Source organism: Oryzias latipes, chromosome 17 (assembly GCF_002234675.1).
Source record: "Oryzias latipes chromosome 17, ASM223467v1".
Classification (NCBI taxonomy): domain Eukaryota; kingdom Metazoa; phylum Chordata; class Actinopteri; order Beloniformes; family Adrianichthyidae; genus Oryzias; species Oryzias latipes.
In genome coordinates this window covers 19,543,501-19,555,627 of record NC_019875.2, presented here as the reverse complement: position 1 = coordinate 19,555,627, position 12,127 = coordinate 19,543,501, and the positions used below count along the sequence as shown (strand labels likewise).

At 38.4% G+C, this 12,127-nt stretch overlaps 1 protein-coding gene across 11 annotated transcripts in view; it reads right to left on the bottom strand.

Moving 5' to 3' along the window:
• LOC101168153 (catenin delta-2) overlaps window positions 1–12,127 on the bottom strand; it is a 181,499-nt gene that overhangs the window by 5,655 nt on the left and 163,717 nt on the right. For 6 of the 11 annotated variants that reach the window (XM_023964880.1, XM_023964879.1, XM_023964878.1 and 3 more), the window contains 6 exons: window positions 11,203–11,385; window positions 5,952–6,125; window positions 5,454–5,616; window positions 3,798–4,053; window positions 921–1,014; window positions 665–791 (listed from right to left, as the gene is read on the bottom strand). In XM_023964880.1, the coding sequence (XP_023820648.1) occupies window positions 665–791; window positions 921–1,014; window positions 3,798–4,053; window positions 5,454–5,616; window positions 5,952–6,125; window positions 11,203–11,385 (997 nt within the window). The remainder of the gene's footprint in view (window positions 1–664; window positions 792–920; window positions 1,015–3,797; window positions 4,054–5,453; window positions 5,617–5,951; window positions 6,126–11,202; window positions 11,386–12,127) is intronic. The other 5 variants (XM_023964882.1, XM_023964885.1, XM_023964889.1 and 2 more) reach the window with 3 other exon arrangements.

Here is a 12,127-nt window from a genome sequence, read left to right as displayed (position 1 = left end):
ACTGCTCATTGGTTTGCTCAGCAATGCATGCTGCTGGGCATCCGGAGCTCCGTGCAACTTTAATTCAACATTTTAATAACTTTATAATAAATACGTTTTTGTCACTCACTTCCTCATCAACCAACTCAGGGAGGCTAGCAGAGGGCTACCTCACTATATCTGTCCTTCATTATGAAAAAATGCAACAAAAAAAATGTTTAAAAAAAAACAAAAATATGATTTTTATTGGAGTGGGTCTTCAAGAAGCTACTATAACGCTGGCAAGTGAGGTTGTGTGGTTACTTCTGCCCCTTTGCATCTGGTTCATGTGTTGTAATGCAGTTAGAATTGATTGCTCTTCAAGAATCTCCACTCTGTTGAAACATAAGCCGCTCATCATCATTATCAGCTACTGCTCCTGAAATGCACTCCCTTTTATGCCTTGGACTTTTTAACAAATGGATTCTGCAGAAAACAAGACCTTGGAAGGCTTGTCTTGCTCAAAACTTTGACAACGCAAGGACAGGAATTCGTTAACGGGCGTGGCGTGAAGTTAATGTGTCAGGCGTTGCTGCGGCGTGAAGGTTAGAAGAACACACTGCTCTAACTGAGCAGTGTGTTCTTAACTGGATTCTGCTGAGGGGTAAAATGATGGGAGGTTGAAAAGGGAAGACGCTTGACTCACCGGATCGATTGTTAGGCGAAGTCCTAACAGGAGAAATAGATGGAGTGCGAGAGGAAGAATAAGGCCTCTGCCTGTCTCGCTCTATCGTGGAGGAGGAGCCAACAAAATGGTACTGAGAGTAGCCGTCCTGCAATAACGAGGATACCAGATGAGATTAGAAGAGCAGTCTTATCATTATTGCTGGTCACAGACATTTAATATTGATCGTAACAGTCAAAGGATTACTGGCGTTTGATGATCTACAAACCAGACGTACCTTTTTGTAAAGGCTACGCAGATCTCTGTATTGCCACATGCTGTTCAGGACCTGGGATGCAGCTTTCACCACTTTAGGACTATGTCTGGGAATTCAGCAGAGGAGAAAACAAAGACAAGTCGTAAAGCTTGACCATCTATTTCTTTTTTGCTGTTTTATAAAACATATCACAATGGAAAAACAAGGGGGGGAAAAAACTACAAAAGTTAAATTGTTTGGACTCTGACAAAAGAAAACAACAATGACAATTTTGTTCCCATTATCTCACACGAGGCATTAAACCGAACCGAGCCAAATTGCAAAATTGTTTTGCTGATTGATTGACTGCCAAGGATTTCATTCTGCCTCCTCCAGGCTTTGACTGATGGCTGTGGGTTTAATTGGCTCATGTGGTCTTATGAGGGTTCGGGAACTGAAATTTTATTTCCGTGAGACATGCTAGGAGAAATTCTATCACTCCACAGTGATGCATTGAGCTCTTGTGTAGCGGATCAATGCAGAGCAAAAGAAATAAGACATTAACTTGTCAAAAAATCATGTTTATCTGTTTATTTTTTTCTAAATTTGCACATCTGTTGGGTTTTTAGTTTCCCTTCACACAGAATTACATTATTATTTCTTCCTGTTATCACTTCAAAGCCATTTTGCATCTATTAAAGTTCTTTTTGTGTCACAGTTGGGAAGTTTTGGTAATGCATCCTTGATATGTATGTGGTACTGTCATTGTACCTATGTGCTACTTAAATAGTACTTTTTTATGAGGTACTTACAGTATGTGATAAGTTCATATCTCTCTCTTGGTGGTTGGTATTTATGTACTAGCTTTGTTGTTGACTATTACGTGTTTCATGTCTATGTGCGTGTACCATGTCTAAGAAGTCAGTAGGTACACAGAAAGTACCTTTTGAGTAGCTTGTACCAATTATTTGATCTAATTTTGCCTCATTTGTGTTTTTAGATCAGTGAAAATTTTGACTGGATGGATAGATAGCTAGATGTATCTACTGTATGTATATGTATAATGTATAATGTATATTTTGTTGTACTGTAGCACTAAACACATTAAATAAAAAAGAAATGGATAAAAATGCTAAAAATGACTGTCTGTCAGAGGTTGGCAAAGGTTACTTAAGCTCAAAATAAAACACCATGTACCAGCCTAAAAATCCACCAATTTCCCTCTGGGGCATCCTACACGGGTGGGACTTTAACTCGAGCTACCATTAGTGCAAAAATGAAGAGCTTTAGCTACACCAACAAAGAAACTAATTGCCTAGCCATTAGCAGTCTTAGCCATCAGCTAGCTATCTGCCGTGGCAATGATGAAGCCCACACATTCCGTTAACGTACTTTATTTCCTTGTTTAACCATTAGAAGGTGGTTTCAAAAGGATTTTCCTCTGATGCAAAAAATTATAAATGTAAATCAAAAGTATAGACATGGATAGCCTGGTTTTTAAAACTTGTTTGACGTTTTCAGGCTTATTTCTATTTCCTGACTATTTCCTGAATTGTGAGGCAGTGACTTTTTATTTATTTCTTTATTAGGTGTTTGATTTAATTATTTAGTGGATTTTGTTTTACTTTTAGGCGAATGGAGCAATGAGTAACTCAAGGAAAATCCATTTGTCCCGTCAAAACACTCTTTTTAGGATGGTTGTTGGTCGAGGTGAGGGAATTTTATTTCCGTCAGACAACTCATACAGTAAAGAAGATTTATTTTCATATACCTTTTAGTTTGGCATAAGGCTCCGATAAGATACATAAAACAAAGATCTCCATAGAAAACTTTGGGTATTAACCCTTGTGCTATCTTAGGTGACCCCACCCTTAGATTGACGTGTTCTCCCTACCATGACAAAGGTGGATACAGGTGGAAAGATTTCATGTAATCCATGGACACCAGTAAAGATCACAAATCATTGAAGAAAAAAGGTTCAGAGCACTGTCTAGTGGGTCTAGATGACCCAACTCCCAACGTTAAAGTGCCTAGGATAGCACAAGGGATAACGGAGCTCACAGATGGGAGCCGGGAGGAGGGTGGGGTGATGAACGCAGAGCTCGCAGAAATGGAAGAAGAGGGATTGGACCGCACACCTGGAACTTGTGGGACGCTGAACAGGTGAGTTGATTAGACTAAACCGCCCGCGGGGAGGAGGAACCAGGTAAACGCACTGCTGTAGTTCCCTGCCTGAAATACTCGCAGGGTCGTTCATTTAGAATTAGAGGTATAATCATTCATTTTAACAACAATTGGATTCTTATCATAATCTGTAGTTGAAGATTTGATTTACTGACCTAAAATCCCACCCAGGACATCTTTAGCCAAAAAGTCAACCACTGTGACTAATAGATATACACCTGGGTACTGAACAGTGCAGGTTTTATGTTATATTAAAATAAACCTACCAAGCCTCAGTCCAAATGGTGTTTTCCAATATTGATAATCATTTTACCTTTTGAAGTAAATTGAAAACAATTTTTGGTAGTGGGCAACTCGATTACCAACTTGTCTCAGACTGATCAATCTGGTTGGATCGTAGGAATAGAAATCTGTTCATCAGTTAAGTTGCCTAATTGTTACACTTTTACTGATAAAATATGTCTTTGGATGGAACAAAGCTTAAAATAAAAATGGACTAACTCATATTTTTCTTATTCTACAGCTATGTCTTAGCCTCCCTACCCTAATTACTGCTTCTGAACCCGTTTGTTATATCCTCTGCTCAAGGTGGAAAAAAAAAAAGCTTAAATTAAAAACACCTGCAATCTGATGTTTTTTTTCTGGACCTTAAAAAACATTAATGCAACATGATACACAGCTTTTCACTTTCTATATACTCTCCTCCATCCAACAACATCTTGCTATTTAGCTTACTTGTCTCCCTTGCTGCGGGCAATGCTGATGAGCTTCTCGATGCCTCCGGCGTCCCTCAGGGCTTTGGTGTTCTCCATGTTCTTGGTGATGACCTCATGTAGTGCACAGCAGATGGCCGTGATAGTGTCATCAGACATTGTCTTCCCTACCAAGGTGCTACTGTTGGTGCTTTCTCCACAACCTCCACTGGTGGTGGTGTTGTTGTTGTTGCTGCCTCCAGGTAAGCGGTGGACCAGGTCCCTCATGGCGTATTTGCCTGAATTTGATGGGGGGGTGACAAAGATGGAAAGGTGATGTAAAAATGAGAATAGCGTGGTAAGAAAGAAAAAAAGTGTCAGCATTTGTGATGCTGTTTTCAGGCATTAGAGGACCCGTTGTTCTATGCACACATCTCCAAAGCGTGTCAGTCTGAAAGTCAGGGGGAAGAGAAAACACATCTCTAAAACTTGAAAGTAAATATTTTTTTTTTAAATGACCTTGTGGCCTGTCCAACACATCTTTTGTGTAAGAGATAAGCTCTTTTTTTTTAATTACATTTTTTTCCTCTACCCCCAAAGCTTTGAGTAAACAAAATACTCAGAAATACAATTTGAAACGTAATTTTCTTCATGTCTCCTCCATCATCAGGAAAATGCTAGAAGAACATGTTAGAAGCACCAAAGGTTTTCATTGGAGTGGAACTTTGTTTTAGTTAGGAAAGCAGCAGTTGGTCCTGAGCAGCTGTCAGCTACTGATGGAAACAAAGCTCAGTCATCTCTCACAGAGAGGCTTCATTCCCAAGACACCTGTGTGCTGCTGTCAAAAAAATCTTGTCTATTCTGCCCCCTGGACCTCATTCTGACTGGGTCATCATCCTGGGGAGTTCACCACAACTCCCTGATTCTGCCATATGAAAAATGCAAGGACACACAATTATTATTATTATTATTATTATTACATTTTTTTTTTGCTGCTTTTGCACGGAAGGAATTATCTGCAACTGGAAGAAGGTAAAGCTAAACTTTTATTAATAAAAAAAATAAAACATCATCGATTATCAGTTGCTCTGGTTTCAAAGTAAAAAATGTCCTGAAATGTGAGAAATGTTTGATTTATTTTGAACATGCACATAAAACAATGAAAACCCTAATAGAGTTTGTGACACTGAAGCCATAAAACGGCCGTTGGCTCACAGTGGACCTGTCAGCGCTGACATCATTGATAAAGGCTGGAGGCGTTGGCGACCCAATAAGTTGCTCAAATGCAATTTCGTCGCGTTAACGCCACACGGCAGAGGACGAGAAAATAGGATCTGTGCTTTTCTGCTCCACGACGGCATTGCAGCCTCCGTGCACCACACACCTGGATGGCAGCTTTCACATACAGAGGCATAACAGGGATTAGCTGAAAAGTCTAAATCACCACAAAGAGCACAGAAGAGAACGCATGTGGTGGTTACCATGGAGACCAAAGAAAGAAAAGAATAAATCATCATGAAGAGACTTCTTGGCTTCTGAAAAAGCTTTTAAAAAATCTGTCACAGAAGAACTGATGACAAACATAATCCCAGGTCCCCTTAAAGCATCGTAACCTGTTATAACTGTTTTATTTAGGTTGTTTAGTGAATAGTGATAGCTTTTAGTTAGGAAAACAACGATACTCTATTTACACTCGTACCTATTAGCTCCTTGTTTCTGATGTCCAGCGCCATGTTCCGCAGGGCCGTGGCCACGGCGCAAACCACCCGATCGTTGTCTATCCTCAGCAATTCCACCAGGATGGGGAGACCTTTCTCCTTGCGAACCGCTGCTCGGATGTAGACGGACCACTTCACACAGACCAACAAGAACAAGAAGGTAGGTTTCTGTTTATTCGCACTGTTTGTTGTTGCTTATAGATGCTTAACTTGTTGTGCAATTTCACAATAAAAGTCCAGATTGGAGTGTTTCTGAGGTTGAATTATACTTACTTAACAATTAGAATTAAGAGAAATATTACTTCCAGGCAAACTGACATTGTAAATATGTTCTCACCTTACATGGCGAGCTGTGACACAGGCAACTCTAACACATTTATTTTAATTGGCCTATATTTTGTCACATACTGTAGCTTTCAGTTCCTCTTAGATATGCTCCTAGGGGTGAAAATGGCAAAGCCCCGGCACTGAGTTCTTACCTTCCAGCTGCCAGCAGCTAGGTTCTGCAGAGCCCCAGCTGCCCCCTCCAGGGTGTCGGGGTTGGAGCACTCAGACAGCAGTGTAAGGTAAGGCTTAACAATGGAGGGGTGCCACAGCATCTGGATGCCTTTTGGAGGTTCTGCCAAGTCTGGAAACGGGCCGACGCCGTCCCACTGCAGAGAAGGAGACAAAATTTTAGAAGTCATCGGTCCAGTTTAGGTTACCAGGTTTTCCTCACTAAAAGGCGTGCTAAAAAAATAATTTGATGAATTAAGTCTGAAATTATGTCTTTTTTCCCTAATTAAGTCAGAGCAACTTTATAGTTCGGTGCACCTTAAACATGAAATAAATTTGAAATTAGACCAATTGTTAACTGTGCGCCATAATAATCTGGTGCGTCCTGTAGTGCGGAAAATACAGTAATTCAATTTAAACAACTCAGTTTAGTCAGGTTAAACCACTGTGAGCCTAAAAAAAAATCAAAATTTTCTTATTATTTTTATTTATTTTGTTTATTTTATTGCTGAATGCTTTTTGTAATTTTATGCTGTTTTAAATTTTGGTTTTCATTTTATTTTGCTCCTAAAGGAGTTGTAAAGTGCTTTATAAATAAAGCTTCATCCATTCAAATTCATTTCAAATCTATTAGTTTTAACTGAATTTTCACAATTACCTTTCCTCACTTATACATCATCTTTACTGTGTGCTGTTTTTTCGTGTATCTGTAGAATTTATAACAGTATTATTCGTTTACATTTTTATGTGTTCACTGTTTTCATTTCCTGGTTTATGTTTCTGCCAAACTGCACTGTGACATGCTAAAATTCCCCGCACAGAATCATCATATTTTTCTCAACTTATCTTAATTTTAGATACTTTAAGGCAGTTTAAAGACTCACTCTGTTCATATTTTGAGTTATTTTCAAAGTGTTCCATGTGGTCTTCTAAATATGATTGTCGTATTTAGCCGAAATAAAAAAAAACAGCATTGTCTTCTAGGACATAGTTTCTGCAGAGTGACAGTAGTTCATTAGAAATTTACCTTTGAAATGTGGGTGGGACAATTGGTGCAGAGAACCCCCCCCCCCTCCCTGTTGCTTGCAGCTTGTAGCAGGAAGCTTGTGGCCCATCCAGTGCATTTTCTTCATAAAAAATAAGCTCTACTTCAAACAGCAATTTTTGACCAAATAAATACTCAAAAATGCAGGTTTGATGTTAATTTTCTTTAAATTTTGTCCTCAATGCCAAAAAGTTAAAACACCAAAAACACAATTTTCATTATAGCTTCTTTAAGGAAGGTGCTGTTAATCATGGCTCATGTCTATCCATGTAATTTCCCCCCCACATTTTTATTTTTCTAGCTCAAACAAACGTATTATTTAGCTTCTCAGAAGACAAAAGGAAGTTGTGATGACAAAATGATGGTGATGACCAGAAGGCGGTTAAGAAAGAGTGTCAACCGATCGATCCTAGACCACAGAAATGTTAAAGAGACAGATGGGAGCAGTGGATGGAACACGAGTCCATATAGCTTGACAAATGATGAAAATCATCATTTTTAAATGTAGGATTGTCTGTTTTTTGTTGTTGTCACACAGAATCTGTTCATCTTAGGACATCATTGCTTTATTCTCCTCTCATGTGACATAATCTTATGTCAAAATATCTAAGTACTACGTTACATGCCAGTTATTGTCTATTCTCCTCGTCTGTGTCCCGAGTGCTCTCCACCTGACAGAGTTTTACCCTCTTCAACGTGCTCCATAATCGCTCCCTCATGGTAATCGCCCACAGCTGCTCAGGAGTGGAGCGGCACAGACGGAGTGTCAAACGTTGGTTTTAACATTATTTTTAAGATGTTTTTATTAGAATTTTTCATTTCACATTATCTGCCTTTGAAAAGATCATCATAAAGAAGAAGAATTCAATACAGATTTGGACCATTGCGACCACTAAGGGGCTGATGAGGGAGTGCATGTTTGGCTAATGAGTAATTCACACACACCCCCAGATCCACCGGAAGTGTTGGTTTTCAATCTGAGCAGCTTCACTAAAATGTGGTGAAAAGGCACCCACCACTTAACCAGAATGTGGTGCTGATTGCTCTTTTGAATAAATAGAAGATGGAGCCTTTTTCCAGAGCAGACGATTGATTTCTGCCAATTCATCGGCCCCAAGACCTTTATTTTTTCTGCCATCTTTTTTCTTTTTTAGCTACAGCTTTTAAGGGATGAGATTCAGGAAACTGGAGGAAAACTGCCACACTGACCTGATATATTATTGATTGAGTGTAGGTAATAAGTACACAGTCAGTATCTTAATGATCTAAAGATAAAATTTAAACCACGGATTCACTTCTAGTTTCAAATTATTGGTGCTGTAGAGACATTTAATAAGTAAATACATACAAATCTAAAAACTAAAGCTGATGTCAAACAAAAATATTCCCTTTCTGGTCAATTTTTGAATACTGAAATACAAAAAAAGCTTAAATAAATATGTGCCTTCAAATATTTTATTTTATTTTTTTTAGTTACAAGGAGGCGCAAGTCTGCGTGTGCCGAAAGGTGAAGAACACTTTCTAAGAATCTACCTAACGACCAAATGTAGAGTCCTGGGTCTGGCGTAACGGAAAGATCCATTTGTTCATAAGATTAAGGTTAGAATGCTTTGTTTGCTCCTGCCTGCATATGCTCAGATAATGAATGCTCAGGTCTGTATCCCCACTTCCTCTGCTTCCATACTAGGTTAGTTCTCCTGTGCTGACTTGATCGATTGTGTGGGGAGGGAAAAAAAACATTAAAACTTAATTTGGTTTAAAGAGTTAAATAAAAAACGAAGCGGAACAAACAGCTTGAAAAAAAGGATGATTTACAAAAGTTGAACATTGGGGTAGGGGCGCAATTACCTAAAATAGGGTTTGATCAGGATATTAAAAAAAAGGAAAATCACATAGAACACAACAGGCTGGACGTGTTAGACCTTTGACTATCATAACAAGTGCTCCATCTCCTGAAAACCGTGTTTTGGTCTTTTTAACATGTTCCTGTGGTATTATTCTAATGATGGAGGACATATATTCAGAAAATTAAGCTTAAAATTATATTTCTTTATTCAAATAGTTGTGAATCAGGAAAAGACAAAAGCTGTTTAAAAAAAATATCATATTTGTTACGTAAAAAATACATTTGGCAGACCACAAGCTCTGAAATCCCAATCTAATGGATTCACTTGTAGACAAACAGATCCGTGTCTGTCTACGTTTGTCTCGTCTGAGTTGGCATCTGCCTCAAAACTGTACGCCTGGACAACTCCAATATTGCTCGGCATTTTTTGTTGCACCCGTAATTTTAAGTTGGGGCTGTAAGCTAGTGGGAGAGTGTGTAAACTCTTAGTTAGAGTTGGGTGGGATTGCTCCGCACCAACGGCCACCCCAACAACTTAGAGGCTAAATTTCTAATGAACCACTCCCGCTCTGCAGAAACTGTCCTAGAAAACGACACACACTTTTCTCTCTCTTTTAAATTCTCATAGTTTAAAAATTTGTGGAAAAAATAACTCCAGTATTACAGAACAAAAGCAAAGATCTGCTCACGATTGAAGAATTATGTAAATTTGACACTATTGATTGACAGTCAGGATGCAAAACACAATGCGCCGTAAAATAAAAATAAAACAAAAATAAGGGTTGCAAAATTGGACTGAAAATAAATCTGTGAAACAGCGAGACCGTGGTATAACGAGGGATCAGTGTAAAATGGTCAAAGGACTAGCAGGACCGTCCAGTGTTCTTCTTGGTGTTTTGTTGTCTCTCTGATAAGAGATCTTTTCCAGCATTACTACTATCAAGCAAGCCATTGTTGGAACGGAATTTCAAGTAGTTTGGATTAATTCAAGTTAAACCAAAAGTGCAAAAAGTCCTTTTCTCCACTAGACAAGTACAATAGATGTTTAAGACTGCTGGCTTGGTGTTCCTCTGACCAGGGTCTTGTATTCTGAGCTGGTTTTGTAATCCAGGAATGTCACCTTCAAACTAAAAGCTAATAATGTCTGTCAGATATTTACCATGTATTTTATTAGATAAGCTACACCTATAGGATCTGGCTGTTTTCAACCCTATGGCGATTTGCATGCAGTTGCATTGGGCATTAATGGCTGAGTGGTTCTGCACTCGTAAATCTGTTCATCGCTCCTTGGTGACCTTCACAGCCCACCACTCCCATTGGCCCTTTCTAAGCCTCATGATGATGTATGATGCTTGACAGACAGGTCTCTTCAAGCTTGAAAGAATACTTCTGCTTAACTCATGGTAAGTTTTTAGAAGTCCTTTGGTATTGTTCAAACAAGTACTTGTACTGTGGTATTATGTCAAAGCACAAAAAACATCATCTAGATCAGGTTATTTTAATGCACACAGCTTTTCTGAGTTTTCTATGGGGTGAGATAACTGCAAAAGGCTCTTAGACAAAGTTGTGCACACAAAAAAAATAAGAATACAGCATTTTACATCTAACATGCCTCTTTTGATTAGTCTTTGTTTTGAATCTGATTTTACTTAGTGTTGAAAACTAAAAACATATAGAGGCGTTACAGGCACATATCTTGTCACAAAACATTAATTAAAAAAAAATGTGTGTACTGAGGCTCATTTATTAAACTAAAATAGAAAATACATATTTTAGTGATCCCATAATGGGATTATTAACTTGTTACAATAGTTCTGTTGAAAATAATAACATAATAATAATAACATAATAATAATAACGGCGATCTGCGGTCACTTCTTGAGCAGCTGACTGTGTGAACAATGCACCCAAAGACTGTTTTAGATCAAGATGTGGTGGAAAATAGTCCAAAAAAGAGTATTATACTTATTAGGTGTAAAAAAATAGTCAATGTTTGTCAAAAAAAGGTTGATGATCATAGAATAATGTAACAAAAACACAAAAAAAGGGTAATAATCAAAATACCCAACTTTGTTTCTTTTTTGTGCATAACTTTGTCTATAAGCATTTGTTTTATTTTGAAACTGTCTTTACCCTATAGGAATCTTTGTCAAATCAATTTTGTGAGGGAAAATAGACATTTTTTGTTAAAACAGAAATATATTCAACTTTTTTTAGGGAAGTTTTGCTGCCCAAAGCTAACGCCTCCTTTACCTAAATTAAAATGTACTCCCTAAATGCTAAGCTTTTTCCATTATAACATTTGTAGGATATTTTCAACTTGTAAAGCAACAATTTTTCTTACCTGGTCATGACCCTTCTTTTTCTTCTTCTTCTTGCCCCAACAACCCGAACTTTCTGCGTCCTTGCCGCCGGTGTCGCAAAACAAACCGTCCAGCTCCTCTGACCCCCCCTGCTGGCTGTGGGCGGTCTCTGCAGCCAGACGGTAGGACAAGTTCCTCAGGATGCACACACAGTTCTCCACAGTCTGGAGGAAAAAAGAAACCCAGATAGATATGCAGGAGAAAGCAGGAGCATAATGAAGCAGAGGCGAAGAATGAACAAATAGCAGCTAGGAGAGCATACGGACACTTACATGTTAGTGCAAACAAACTTTAAAGTGCAGACAGTAGATCTAATTCCCAGACATAAACACTTGCAGTGTGCATAATGTACACAGACACGCACCCTAATCCTGTTGTTGTAAGTGGCTGTGCAGCCAACAGCCAGAGACTTTGATCTTGTGGAGGATTTCTGGGGATTAAAAAGCTTCACATGTTCCAGTGAAGACCCTCCATGCACGACTAAAACACGAGCAGGGCGAGTGGTCACACAAACACAACCTTACACACAAACGTTGTTCCAAAGAAAAGGCAAGCTAGAGACACATATTCACAAACCATTTAATTTAAACACTTTACTGCAGCAGAATTGTGCCTAAAATCATACATTTGAATAATATATTTTATTTGAAATAGATTAGAATTTATTACAGGCTTTGGATTTGCTGGGAAAAACTTTATTTTTCTGGGGACAAAAATCCTTCAATTTAAAAATGTATTTTTTTTCGCAGCCAGACTTTTAATGTCAGCTACAGACAGGCAACATACCCAATGTAATCTTTATAGACCCAAACAGCCCAAAAGCCTAACGTTTTTTCAATTTATGGATTAATTCTGGTTGTGCGATTTTGAGAGATACACAACACTGTGTCAAAATGTCTTTCTGTT